The 14,613-nt window shown below is 44.7% G+C and overlaps 1 protein-coding gene across 1 annotated transcript; it reads left to right on the top strand.

The window, feature by feature from the left end:
- Positions 1-3,085: 3,085 nt before the first annotated feature.
- On the top strand, positions 3,086-13,996 carry Mpzl2 (myelin protein zero like 2). The gene is made up of 6 exons (XM_032909811.1): positions 3,086-3,539; positions 4,465-4,631; positions 4,915-5,125; positions 7,730-7,877; positions 10,217-10,289; positions 11,790-13,996. Exons 1-5 carry the CDS (start codon positions 3,482-3,484, stop codon positions 10,278-10,280), a joined length of 648 nt encoding a protein of 215 aa, XP_032765702.1. The 5' UTR covers positions 3,086-3,481; the 3' UTR covers positions 10,281-10,289; positions 11,790-13,996.
- The last annotated feature ends 617 nt before the right edge of the window (positions 13,997-14,613 follow it).

Genomic DNA, 14,613 nt, shown 5'->3' on the forward strand with positions numbered 1-14,613 from the left:
AGGTGATTGGAGGGTCCCAGGAGCTCCCACATCCTATCTGGCTGTGCTGTTAAGTTACATGTTAGCCACTTTCAGTTGGGACCATTGTGGGGACCAAGGTCACATCCCCTGGATGGCCAATGAGAAACATGTCCAGCTTTTTAGTGGTCTGCTGCTCCTCCCACTATTCGAAGTTTGAGAGGTGGTAGCCCCTGGTGCCTGAGTTGCTGCAGCCCATCCATCTGCTCCTACAGGAAAGCCCTGTTCCTTCTTCCTTCCAGAATTCCTCCCTGTCTTTTAAGGACCAAATTCAAAAGTCCCAAGTATAATTGTTTACCCAGACACTCCTCCGAATACATTTTTTTCCTCTTAGTAAGACCCTGACAGAAACTTTTGAGTAAACAAACACTTCGTTTGAACAACCCTAAAAGCTAAATTACACGTTTTTCCTTGCTGACCTCATCTAATGTTGAAAATAGCAGGTGTTTTTGTTTTTTTTTTTTTTGTTGTTTTTTTTCTTTCTTTCTTGCCTAGGATTCTGGGAAATTTAAGTTTTACCAGTAATTGGTGCAGATAGTGTCTTTAGGCCTTCTGAACTTTCAGTCAGCTTCCTGCCTGCCAAGGTCTAAATACCCTGCAGCTACTGTGAAGACAGTTGGAACAGATGTTCCAGCTTCCTGTAAGATTGAGGCAATGTTACAAACTTTAATGACAAGCATGACTTTTCCCTGGAAAGTTTAAGGATAGAACAGGGTCTTTGAACGCTAAGTTCCTCTCTCTGTCTCTGTCTCTCTGTCTCTGTCTCTCTGTCTCTGTCTCTCTGTCTCTGTCTCTCTGTCTCTGTCTCTCTGTCTCTGTCTCTCTGTCTCTGTCTCTGTCCCTCTCTGTCTCTCTCTGTCTCTCTCTCTCTCTCTCTCTCCCTTTTTGTTTCATTTGACTAGACATAAATATTCCTTAGGCTGTCTTCAGATGTCTCTGGCTTTGATTGAGGTCCTCCACACTGACATCTTTGGAATACCAAGGGGCAATGGTCTTTTTATTTGTCATTTTCTCTTAACAGGTTCAACCCTCTGCCTCCTTCCTTGCCCAGGGTGGGAACAGTAAGAGACTTGGAACCTCTCCTGTTAACTGGAAGGAACTGGGCGTTACCAAGCACAAAGCCAAAAACTTGACCTGGGTTGAGGAATGGGATCCGGGCAGCTGTGCCCCTCAGATTCAGGCTGGCTGCCAGCTCTCAGGGCATCTGGCGACTGGGGAGGAATTCCTCTGCTTGGACAACAGGCTTTCTATTCTGCTCAGTGCCTCCTGCCCTGATTCCTCACCTGCTGTGTTTCAAAGTGTTCTTCAGTTAACTCCACCCCTCACTGAATTTTGCAATTTGCTGTCAACTTAACCTCCTCCCGGCTCTGTCTCTCCTTTTGGAACTGTGTTTCTCTGCAAAGCTGAAAGCCAACCAAGATGACGTTTTCTTTAACCTTTTCCCCCTTGGGTACCTGGAGCTGTCCGTCTTCTGACATACACACAGGGAAGGCTACATCTGCCCACCTTGTAACTGTTACTTAGTAACCCAGAATTTTCAGTTCCGGCTGCTCAGAATGACCTAGACTCTAAGTCCTAGAGGCTGGAGAAGAAGCCAGACACCCATTCTGGTAACTCTGGTGTCAGCGAGCAGCTGACCTCCCTCTGGGGCAGCCCCTGAGCTCCTTAGCTTAATGAGTAGGTTTGGGCCAGTGTCTGCCCATGTTTGTTCTACCTCTCCTCCACTCTTTTCTTTTTCCTTCATGTCAATAATTTACCCCTCTTTGAGTGGAATGCTTTTAGTATATCACTCACTTGATAGGACCCAGGGTCCCAGGTACTGGCTTTGTTCTTGATCTACTAGACCCCTTAGCCTGAAGTTTATTTTTCTACTCAGCCTGGTCCTTGCTTCCCCTCCTAGCACCCTTTGTACCGGGGTTTAGATAGAAGATTATGGTATGGATCATTGAAGAGTTTCTAGATAGCTAATTTAGGGATAAGGAAAATTCAGTTGTGTTCAGGGTCCCATCCCCCATCTGGCTTACTTCTTTAAAAATTTAAATTACATTTTAACTAGTCCCTCTCTCTCCCTCTTCCTCACTCCCTCTCCCTTCCCCCTCTCTCCGTCTCTCTGTCTCTTCCCCTCCCCTTCTCCCTCCCTCTGTTGTGTGTGTGCATGTGTGCATGGGCACCATAGCTCATGTATGGCGGTCAAAGGACAGCTTTCAGGTTTTGAGTCCCTCCCTCCACCACGTGGGTTCCAGAGACAGGACTCTGGTGGCCAGGCTTATTGGCTTGGTGCCAATACTTAGAGCGCAGTCTCCGCCGACTTTTTAACTGCACGTGGTCTTGGTCGTGTTAGTTTGCTGTTGTGCCTCTTGCCAGATGAAGCCCTTCATCTCCGCGTGAGAGGCGGCTATCCTCAAAATGGCCGTTGAAATCTGGGTCACAGGAAAGGTTTTCTTTCCTGGACCCATTATCAGACTTTGTTTTGTGGGCAGAGAACTCATGCAAGTCAGAAAGATTCCCACAGGGCTGTGGGTGTTGCTCCGTGCCAGAACACTTGCTTAGTAAGTATAAGGTCATGGGTTCAGTCCTGAGTATTGCCAAAGCTGGACAATGATAGATCCTCAATTTCAACATCTAACCCAGGCTTCATAGCGAGACCATCTCAAACAATAAAAGAGAACACAAAAGGATTATGGGCCATTCCTTCCCTCCTGAGCTGTTACTCTCTACACTGTTAACATGGTACCCCCTCTCCAGAGGGCTGTGGAGAGAAAAGGATGCCCCGAAAGGTTCTTTGCACACTGCCCTGAGCTAGGAGAAAGGAGCAGGGGAGCTGTCCTGAGCTGAGAAAGGATCCAGCATTGAGATTTGGTTTCTTTCTGAGGAGTCTCAGGAGAGTCTGCCTGCACCAGGGGTGGGACTGAGTTCCCAGAGGGTCTTACGGAACTCTGGGTGCGGTGAATCAGAGCCTAGGTTAATGTGGTCCCAAGGGCAGGAATCACAGCAAACTACTTTCAACGTTCACTTCCTAGGCAAGGCTAAAGACTGTCTTAAAAGGGTGTGTGTGGGCCAAGCCCAGAGCAGCCTGGGACATTTCAAACTGGCACCACCTCCTTCTGGCCGTCTCTGAGGCCATCCGGAGGCCAGGGCTCAGTCAGTTGAACGGAAAAACTAAGGAGAGGACTGCAGAGTCTGAGACCTTTGCGCAGAAGGCTGGAGTGTGGAGGAAGGCGGGAGGGAGAATCAGGAGGAGGGCGCTGGGTGCGGAGGCCCCACCTTTCATTCCAGAGCTGTACCGGCCCGGGCGGGATGAGTCAAGACCCGCTGGTCTGCTGTGCACCTTCCCATAGGTGAGGGAGTCGACCTCTCTGGGGAAAAACTGCAGCGCCTGCTAGTCCTAGCCTTGGCCTTGGCTGGGTGCTGGAGTCTTGGGTCTGCCGAGTCTGGCCTCTGGGGCCACGGCTGGCTTTCCCTGATGTATGGCAAGAGCCTCGCTCGTGTGCTTCCATTTCTCCTGAGCTTACAGCTCACAGGTAAGAACTGGCGGGCTTCTGGGATTTTCTACCATCACCGCCCACTCTGTAAAGACAGAGCTTGTGGCTTGAAGAAGTCTTAAGAGCTCAGCTGGGAGATCGAGCCCCCGCTGCAGTTCGTTCAATTCCAGACTTCAACGAAACTTCAATTCGGTGGGGTGCTTTGGGGCAGTACTTTGGGCAAACAGGTTTAGGTGTGTTTGGCCGCCGGTGATTCAGGCACAGAGAGGGCTTTCTGATCTCAGGTTACACACCATCTTTGTGTAGCTGCTCTCAACCTCGGGCTGCTGGCTAGATTTGGCCCTTGGATTTCCGTGGGAGGATTTTGTCTCCTACTCCATGCAGCACCACGGAGCAAAAGAAAAAAAAAAAAAAAAAAGATTATCAGAGCGAGAGTCCCGCTGTGGTGTTGAAGCTGTCCCAATGCACGCACTGGAATTGTAAATAAGCCACATGGTGTAAGGGTTCCAGGGGTGCAGGCAAGCGCAAATGCTGGGGGTGGAGTAGGGGGAGGAGGGAGGGATTGATCTGCAAGCTAGCAGCAGCCCCGAGTCTACACGCTGGAAACTTACCTGCTTGGAGGCTTGCTTTTTTTTTTTTTTTTTTTTTTTAACATATATTATGTTGCTTGATCGTAATACACCGTGTCTGACCAACGTTTGGATTTTTGTTTCTGCTTTCCATCTTCTTTGCTGATGTTTGTAGTTTCTGGTTATAGTTCTGAAATTGGCACAGTAAATCTGTGGAGAGCACCAGGTAGTTTTACTTCTAATTGGCCCTCGGGAAGGGAGGGTCAAAGTTGTGTGCAGGTATGGTATGCAGACTCCTGGTGAAATGAATTTGAAGGTTGGCTTCTTTGGAAAGTGTCAGCGTTTTTTTCCTCAATGATACACCGCTGTTAACCTATTCCTTTCCTTCATTGCAGCCTTTTATCCTACAACAGCAGTGGAAATTTACACCTCCGGAGCCCTGGAGGCAGTTAACGGGACAGATATTCGGTTAAAATGCACTTTCTCCAGCTTTGCCCCTGTGGGAGATGCGCTAACCGTGACGTGGAATTTCCGACCTCGAGATGGGGGTCGTGAGCAGTTTGTAAGTAGATTCTTGTCACCATCCAGAGGACTCTTGACCAGGATGCATTGCGGCAACCCCCCCCCGCTTGCCTTTCCTAGGGTAGCCACACGCATGGATTTAAGTTGGGAATCAGTTCTTGGGACAGAGAATAATAGATCTGAGAAAGGAGAAGCCCGAGAACGTTCCAAGGAGCTGCACCATTGGTTAGATTTAGTGATGCTTCTCTTTGACTCCCCACCACCCACCATCTCAGCCTCCTGGCCTGGACAGAGAAGGAATGATGACCGTTTCTCCTCTGTAGGTATTCTATTACCACATGGATCCCTTCAGACCCATGAGCGGACGGTTCAAAGACCGGGTGGTCTGGGATGGAAACCCCGAGCGGTATGATGTCTCCATCATGCTGTGGAAGCTGCAGTTTGACGACAACGGGACATACACCTGCCAGGTGAAGAATCCACCGGATGTTGATGGTCTGATCGGGACGATCCGGCTCAGCGTTGTGCACACTGGTAGGTTTTGAGAAGTGAAAGCTGACCTCCCCCACCTCCAAAAAAAAAAAAAAAAAAAAAACCATCTCTCTGGAAGCTGGAAGGGAGAGGAGGGCTTAGGTATTCACAGCTGGGAAGTTCTGAGACCGAGGAATCCCAGGGTGAAAAAAAAATAAAGACTCTGGTCATGGAAAGAAACAAAATAATACAAAGAGATCTGAGGAATCTGTGACAAGAATGGCCTTGAGGCTGTGGAAAGGACAGGAAGTGACTGATAAAGACACTCACAATAGGTCTGTTCATTCTTTCATTTATTCAAGATACTTATTGGGTGCCTGGTGTGCTAGGCACAGTCCAAAGTACTTGATACAGTAGCTCATTTAGTCCTGACACATTTAGTCTCCACAACAGTCATCAGTGTTTACTCAGGACTCCTCGCTGTCGGGAGCTTTAATGCTGTACATTTTATTTATTCTTTTTTTTTTTTTTTTTTTTTTTGGAGCTGGGTATTCTTTTAAAAACAGTTTTAAAATCTATTTTATGTGCGTGGGGGTTTGCTTACACCTATGTCTGTGCGCCACTTAAGTGATTAATGCCCTTAGACGCCAGTAGAGGGCGTCAGATCCCCAGAACTGCAGTTACAGATACTCGTGATCAACCCACGCGAGTGCTGGGAATCGAACTGAGGTTGCCCAGACAAAGCAGCCAGCGCTGTTAACTGCTAAGTCATCTCCCCAGCTTCATCTTACTTATTCTTTATGCATCTCACGAGTCTGTTATATATTTAACGTCTCCCATTTTACTAAGAAGGAAACTGAGGCTCACCAAGGGCAAGTCACTTCCCCAATTCATGGTTAGTAAATGAAGTCACGTCAGACTCACACCCAGTCATCTCAGACTCTCAGACTGTTCTCCAACCAGTGGCATGGGCTGCCTGTGCTGTAAGGACACCCGGAAATGATGCCCGGTGACAAAGGACTTGGACCACAACACTTCTGAGTTGGAGAACTGCAGTTGAGCCCTGGCTACTCTGTATCAATTATACATAAATTTTGCTCTTGTCATCTGAACAGTGAGAATAATATAACAAAGATTTCTGTGAGGACAGATGATACAATGGATTTGTGAAAGTCTCCCAAACTCTGAGTTGTACTGAAAATTATAATAGTAATATGTACACTTATTATAGGCAGACACAATTTTATTTTATTTTATTTTATTTTTTTTTTCGGAGCTGGGGACCGAACCCAGGGCCTTGCGCTTCCTAGGTAACAATTTTATTTTTTATGAGCACTCAAGAAATGGATATTGTTAATTCTTAACATAGGAAACTCAATAAATAAATAAACAAATAAATAACCCAGGTCACACAGTTAATAAGGTAGGGCTAGCTCTCTCTGGTGTGTGTGTGTGTGTGTGTGTGTGTGTGTGTGTGTGTTGCTATTTGAGAAAAGATCTCTCTGTGTAGTCTAGGCTGGTCTCAAATTTGGAGATCCTCCTGCCTCAGCTTCTTAAGAGTTGAGGCAATCTGTATTCCTAACACACAACATTGTTTAAAATGGTTTAGTCTGTTACATGGTATGGTTGTCTCCTATTACTCCTTCCCAGTTTAGTTTAAAACCCTCTTTCTAGGCTCTCCTCCCAAGAGAGAGATGCATGATCTACATTAAGTCCTCTGAGTACTGAAAAAAGTAATATAATATCTTTAGACCTCAAGGGTTTTTTTTTTCTTTTTCTAATAGCTAGGCCAAAAAATCCCCTCAAAAACCAAAACCAAAAACAACAAACACCACACACACACACACACACACACACACACACACACACACACACACACAATCTAGCAATCATTTAACACATTAGTTTTTGAGAACCTACAGGAAGCCATGACCCTGCAGATGTATTTTAGGAGATGGAGGTACACCTAAAGAGACAGCCATTCTCCATGATGTGTTTTGGTGTTTTGCCTGCGTGTATATCTGTGTGCTTGGTGCCTGCAGAGTCCAGAAGAAGGCACTGGCTCCCAGGAGCTTCATCCTTTTTGATAGATTCCAGGTTGAGAGAGTCCTGGGATAAATACCCTCTTCATGTCTCTTCTGGATGTTGGGGCTTATTGCTTTAGTTCCTGTCTTCCTTTTCACTTCCATTATTAAGACAGGAGCACAGCAAATGCTTTAAAGCCTGGGTGAATGACTGACTGAGTGACGGGGTGAGTAGGGTTATCCAGGACAGAGCTGGGCATAGGTCTGACTAGATTAGCAAAAACTTGAATTACTGGGCAGTTCAAGTGACTCAACGGTTCTCCGTACTTGGGTGTGTTGACATCATCACGTGGAAAGCATGTCCAAACATGGATTGCTGGATTTAACCCCAGTGCTTCTAGTCCAGCCCGTTTGGGGTGGGGCCTGAGAACTTCACTTCAAAGCTCCCCAGAGGAGCTGTCACTGCTTCCAGACTCACACTAGAGAAGCCTTGGTGGAGTCTGTGTAGGTTTCCGTCTGCCGCCAGAGGCTACATGGACTTCATAAAAGTAGGAGAGGAAGATTCCGGTTAACCATGAGGTGCGTTGTCACTCTCTTTAGATTTCACCCAGCTAACTGCTGCCTTGTCTTTCTCCCCTGTCAGTGCCCTTCTCCGAGATCTACTTCCTGGCCGTGGCCATTGGCTCTGCTTGTGCACTGATGATCATCATAGTGATCGTGGTGGTCCTCTTCCAACACTTCCGGAAAAAGCGATGGGCAGAAAGGGCGGATAAATCTGAGGGGACAAAATCGTAAGGCTGAGTGAGCGCCGGTGGGAACCCCTGCTCACACTCGTAGGGTGGGTGGTGCTTGGGAGTTTTTCAACGGGACCAAACAACCGAGGAACCGTTGATTTTCTTTTTGACCAAACGTATGAGAGGTTTCTGGTTCGTAGGACAGGTAAGTTAGGGCATGGATAGTGACTTTACAAAGGCTTCTTAGTGAGATTGGAGAGGCGGCTCAGTGTGGTTTGAAGCAGAGGATCCTCTTGCTCGGTTCAGTTCCCAGCACCTGTATCTGGTGGCTCACAACAGCCTGGGATTCCAGCATCCGGGGGGATGTAACACCTTTGACCTCTGTGACGTTATGTGCACAAACTAACATTCAGACACACACATGCACATACAGACTGGCAACAGCAATGGAATTCAAAAGGTTTCCTAGTTTTACAAAAGAATTTTATTAGTGGGGTTTGGGTGCTAGTAAAACAAATGTGCACATGCGAAGCTTTAAAAATATCCTCTGTAGAGTGAAACACATACATATAAAGAGGCATAGGGAGAGGCACTCAGCTGTCCCTGCCGTTCCGACACTGGAAAAGCTTGCTCTGCCCACAGAAAGTGCTAAGGAAACATTTTTAGATTGAGATAAAATTTATAAGCTACAAAATTCACCCATTTGGGCCAAAGAGATGGCTTAGCAGTCAAGAGCACTGGCTGCTTTTGTACAGGAGGTGGGTTTGGTTCTCAGCATCTGTTGGGCGGCTCCCGACTGCTCTTTACCTGAGTTAAGACTTGACGCGCTCAGTGACCCTGGTGCTCACTGATTGGTTAGACTGGCTGCCTGTCAAGCCTCTGGGCTCCTTCTGTCTCCACCTTCCATCACTAGCACTAAAGGGTCACTGCTACCACTCTCGGGCTGTACCGGTACCAGGAGATCTGAACTGAGATCCTCGTGCCGCAGCCAGTTCACACTGAACTCTCTCATCCTCTGTCATTCCCTTTTATGTCTGTCTGATATTCCACTATAATGGACACACCACGTATTGTCTGTCTGCTCAGATGATGGAGACAGGTCCCCCCCCCCTTTGGTTGTTATACCTAATATCAATTGCTACAAACATACGTTTTGTATACACATACTTACAAAATGAAAGAAGAAACATTGTTGAGTCATTGAACTATTGAATTTTTTTTTTTTTTTTTTTTGGAGGAATTGACAAAGTGTTTTTTTTTTTATGGGCATAGTATACACCTTTAATTCCAGCACTTTTCAAGCAGAAGCAAGTGGACCTCTGTGAGTTTGAGGTCAGCCTGTTCTACAAAACGAGTCTAGAACAGCCAGGTTATACAGAGAAAGCCTGTTTTGAAAAGAAAAGAAAAAACAAAACAAAACAAACAACAAAAAAAAAAAACCCCTCTACATTCTCACTTTTCATTATTGCCCTCTAGTGGCCATGAGATGGTATGTCAGTATGCCAGTGAGATTTTTGATTTACATCTGTGCGAGGACTAATGGACCTCATCCTCCTCCCAGGTGTTTAGCTGCTGTTTATAGAGCTTCTCTGTAAAGATGTATCTATTCCGATAGTCCGCCCACCCTGAAACTGAAGTGGATGTCTTCTTGTTAAGCTGTAACGGTTAGATGTCTGGCCCCTTTCAGCTACATTACCTGCAACTGCTCCCCCTCCCTGGGTTCCCTTTGCCCCTTTTTGAACATTATCCGTTAAGACACAAGAGTTTTCAGTCTTGATGAAGTCCAGCTCTTCTAAGTGTTTTGTGGTTTCAGTTACATTCTCACAGTTGTGTCTGTGGTGTATTTTCGGCTAGGTTTTGAGTTTTGGTTAAGAGTCTCAAATCATTCTTTTGCATGTGGAGTTTATAAGTAACCCCCAGAACCATTCATTTATTTTAATTAGTAAATAAATGTAATTGATTGTGAAGCATCTAAGGGACCCATCACAGCATTTGAAGAGATAGATAGATCGATAGAGAGGATTTCTAGGTCAACCAAAAAAAGTTTTTTCCTTTTTTTTTTTTTTTTTGCAGAGGGGTAAACATTAGAAGTCAGATACCCTGGTAAGGCTTAGGTGTGCACTTTAAATGCCCACAGTACTCTATTAGATCCCAGGGGACTTATCACGCATTCTGAAAAGTGTCTGAGTCTGGACTGGCAGGTCACGTGGGGGCGTAGGTATTCTCTTTTACACGACACTGGCAGGTTAGTTCTCTGTCACTTGAATGGACATCCAGGTGTGTGTATTTCTTCGAAAAGCATGATCCGGGGTCCCATACCTGATGCTGCTTTGGGACCTGCCACCTTTGCTTCCTCCCTGATCACCTAACATTTGACTTCTGCTCCTTCGTGACAGAAAAGAAGAGGAGAAACTCAATCAAGGGACTAAAGTCTCTGTTTATGTGGAAGATACAGACTAACACTGTGAGGTAAGTGTCACACACCGGCGACTTCTTTCTTCAATTTGCAGAACTGTTAGCCCATCTTTGACCAGGATCTCTTGGGTCATTCTGACAATAGCTGAGGACACTTCCTATTCAGAAGCAGAAACTCTTGACCAGGCAGATTAGTCTCCTATTATCCTCATAGTTGACTTCCCTTTTCAGAGTATTTGTATATATGATTAAGGAGCCAGACCACTTCCTTTAAGGCTGAGAGGATTCTACTGTTTGAGTTCCAAGGATTTTATTAGCCACTACCAATAATGAACTTCCAATACGTGAATAAATTATGTGGGTATGTGTGTGTGTGTGTGTGTGTGTGTGGTGTGTGCACATGCATGTGGAGATCAGATGACAACCTTATCTACCATCTACCCTGTTTTGTGTGTGTGTGTGTGTTGTGTGTGTGTGTGTGTGTGCGTGTGTATATGTGTATGACAGAACAGTCTCCTATTGGCCTGGCCTTGCTGTTTAAGCTAGGCTGTGTGGCCACTGTAGCTCTTCCTCCACTCTGCCTCCCCAGTGCCTGGATTCTAAGCATGTGTCTCCATGCCCAGTTGTTTGCATGGTTCTGATGATTGAACTCAGACCCTTATTCTTACATGACAAGCACTTTACCAACTGAGCTATCATATCTGTCCAGCTCAATAAATCATTTTAGACGAAAAGATTAATCTCTGATGGTTTGTTTTTTATTATGAGCCATTTATGGCATGATGGTAAGTGACCCAAGGATCAGCGAGTGGCTCGCAGCCCCAGAACAGGTCCAGGAGACCCAACATCCTCTTCTGAGGTCTTTGGGCACAGCACACACGTGGTGCACATAAAAATGGGCCGGCAAAGCACTCATAAAGTAAAATAAATCAGGAAAAAGATTAAAGGAAAATTATCAATCATCAAGTATAGTTTGTGGTTTCTGACAGGTGATACAAATTTAAACAAATTATAAAAACTTTGGACTTTGGCCTGGGCATTGTCACATTCCTTTAATCTCAGCGCTTGCAAGGCAGAGGCAGATTCTCTGAGTTTGAGGCCAGCCTGATCTACAAAGGAAGTTCCAGGACAGCCAGGGCTGCACAGAAAAACCCTGTCTCAAAAAACAAAACAAAACAACCCTCAGCCCCCACCAAACCAACCAACCAACCAAGCTCTCCTCCCTCCCTCCCCTTCTCTCTCTCTCTCTCTCTCTCTCTCTCTCTATATATATATATATGTATATATATATATATATATATATATATATATATATCCTTTAATCCCAGTGCTTGGGAGGCAGAGGCAGGTGGATCTTACAGAGACTTTTGTAATTTGTTTAAATTTGTATCTCCTGTGAGACACCACAGACTATACTCTGTCTCAAAAACCAAACCAAACCAAAATTTCTTTTAGGAGTGAAGGTTGGATGTCACCTGTACATGCTGGGCACTGCCGGGTATTCCTCTTGGACACTTCTCAAGGATGTTGACCTTTTAAACTTTGGTATTCCAGAAGCTGAGGATTTTCGAGGACAGCATCAGCACTCCTTGACATCAATGGAAACATTTCCAGCGATGACCTGTCGTCGTCCCACAGGTTCTGCAGCACAAACCTGCCTAGATGAGCAACGCCCCTGACCGGCAGCTTAGGGTTCTGCCTGAGCCACTAGACTCAGGCTTACCTTCATTACTAGGGTCCTGTCTAATTCCAGAGCGCAATCCTGTGTTAGCTTTTGTAAACTGCGAGGTTACATATTTGTCCTTCCACATTCTTACAATGTATGACTCCTATACTCCTGTGTATACTGGCATCAGAGGGATATGAAGCCAGCCAGCTTGTCTGCCAGGGCATACCTTCTCACATTTCAGTTTTAGAACAGCGCACAGGAGTGCTAAGGGGTCTGGAGAGATGGCTCAACTCTTGTTCTTGCAGAAGAACCCAGTTCAGTTCTCAACACCCATTTGGTGGCTCACAGCTATCAGTATCCAGTTCTAGGGGATGTGACACCCTCATCTGGTGTCTGCGGTTACTACATGCACATAATATGTGCAGGCCGTCCACCTTCCCTCCCCCATAAGATGAATACATTAAATCATTAAAAGACTAGCTAAACCATCCAGCCATTATTTTTTTTTATTAAAACCAAACCCCAAATTTACACTGGAAGTTTGATTTTCATGACTGTCTTTAAATGGAAATATCCTGATTTTTTAGATTTTTACTGATTTTTTAAAGTGTTCTAGATTTATTGTTTTGTCAATTACTCCAAGGTTTCTAGGTGACAGCGCAAGTCTAAGCACAGTAACTATAAAAGGTCACAGAAGCACCAGGACACCAGCAAGTGCCACCAGGATGAATCGCTCAGCACCACTTTTGTATTTATTTATTTATTTTTAGACAGGTTCTCACTATGTAGTGCTGGCTGGTCTAGAGCTGACTATGCAGACAGAGTTGGCCTCAAACCTAGAGACCCCCTGCCTCAGCTCTCTAGTGCTTTGATAAAGTATGCATCACCACATCCTGCCCAACTGTAGGTTTGTAATGAGCATAGACAGATTGCTTGCTATGCGCTCCCTTTCACCCCCACCTTGGAAGACTCTGCTCATTCGCAGAGTGGAGTCATGAAGCAGTTTATTAGAAGACTTTGTGACAGACTACAACTTAAAAAAAAAAATCAGACTCGTGCCAACCCAAAGCAAATGGCCTCTTTTTTTGTTTTTTTGTTTTTTTGTTTTTTTGTTTTTTAAGTCTTGTGTGTGAGAACTAGAAGAGATTATTTAAAGTTCTTTTGGTTTTGGTTCGCCTTGTTTTAAGGAGAATTTGCTGTGGACCAAAGAAATACCAAAACTACCTAAATGGAATGAACCAATTTTATTTTTCCCTTTATTGAGTACAAAGCAAAGTTTTTTAAGTGGCCTATGGAAAGAGGAGGGATGGCTTTCTTCTCTGAGTCTAGTGACCCGGTCTGTGCGCACCAGCACTGTTTGGAGAACAGAGAACATCTAAAGGTTCAGGTCTGGAGTGAATCTTCACAATGCAATTCTTCACTGACTGAGCCGCACAGATTGTTTCTTCTTAACAAACTGGAAATTTCCAAAAGATTCTATTTTTACATATTGGATCTTGATATTTTACCCAGTCTTTAAAAAAAATAAATTAGCATAATTTACATATACATTTTGGTCTTGAAATCCATTCTATATCTCTTGTTCTGCTTTTTATAATGCCTGAAAAAAAAGGTTTTGTTCTTATTTCTCTCCCTCTCCCCCTCTTTCTCTCTTAAAAATTAAGAAAGGGTCTCACTAAATTGCTCTGGCTGTCCAGAAACTCACTTTGTAGATCAGGCTGGCCTTGATCTCAGAGATCCCACTGCCTCTGCCTCACCCGTGCTAGAAGTAAGGGATTGCTCCTCCATACCCTGGCCTAAAGTTTTGATACCTAGTTTTGAAGCTACAAGCTAGACCTGTATATTCTCTTGTGAACATAGCGACTGGATATTTCTTTAAACAGATGGCCTGTGTATGTTTCATACTTGTAATGAAGTAGTTAAAAACCCCACAGGGACTGTCTCCATCGAACTTGCAGCTTGTGTCCTGTCTGAATATTCATGGGGTACCACATTCTTGGTCAGTATCTCCTTCCTAAGAGTACCTTTGTACTGTAACTTATTTTTTATTATGCCTGAACCACTGTGTAAATAAACCCTTAGTAATAAAGAATTATGGATTTTATTGTTTGCTTACACACAAATCTGCAAATTTCACAATAGCGGTTAATGGAAAACAAGGAAAGATGGTTATCTTTGCTCAAGTTTTTACGTAGAAGACACAGTAGAGTCAGACAGGTAGAGCCATTGTTAATTGATGAGATTAATTTCTAGTAGTTTTATATTATTTCTATAGACTTTACACATTGCTTTGGAGAGCTGGGAATGGGGGCAAAATGGTATCACACATTTGAAAGACTAATTTCTTGAACCTAACTCTAACCTGAGTCTTACTAGAGGTCCAGGTTGTTCTTAGTCCTTCTGCCTCAGCCTTGCAGATCTTGCACCTACAAGCTTTTGCCATCTTTCCTGGCTTAGTTTAGGGACTTTAGAAACAAGGATATTTGTTTTTTATACTCGTACTCTTTTCATAGAAAAACCCACCAGCTTTCCAGTCTAGTAAAGTATGACAGTTAAAAAATGTCAGCTATGAAATATTTTCAAAAGCTGAGGCTTTTTATTTCCCTTCTACTTGCATTAACCATGGCGGGTCCAGGAGAATTGGGTGACTACATCAGAGTCCTTTTCCACCTTTTTGTTCCAGGGCATGTTAGACTATCACATTTCACG

The sequence above is a fragment of the Rattus rattus genome, chromosome 8, assembly GCF_011064425.1.
Source record: "Rattus rattus isolate New Zealand chromosome 8, Rrattus_CSIRO_v1, whole genome shotgun sequence".
NCBI classification, from domain to species: domain Eukaryota; kingdom Metazoa; phylum Chordata; class Mammalia; order Rodentia; family Muridae; genus Rattus; species Rattus rattus.

Coding starts and splice junctions, on each gene's coding strand:
- Mpzl2 (XM_032909811.1), top strand. CDS start 3,482: ATGTATGGCAAGAGCCTCGCTCGTGTGCTTCCATTTCTCCTGAGCTTA. Junction 4,632..4,914: donor ATGGGGGTCGTGAGCAGTTT/GTAAGTAGATTC, acceptor TCTCCTCTGTAG/GTATTCTATTACCACATGGA. Junction 5,126..7,729: donor GCTCAGCGTTGTGCACACTG/GTAGGTTTTGAG, acceptor CTCCCCTGTCAG/TGCCCTTCTCCGAGATCTAC.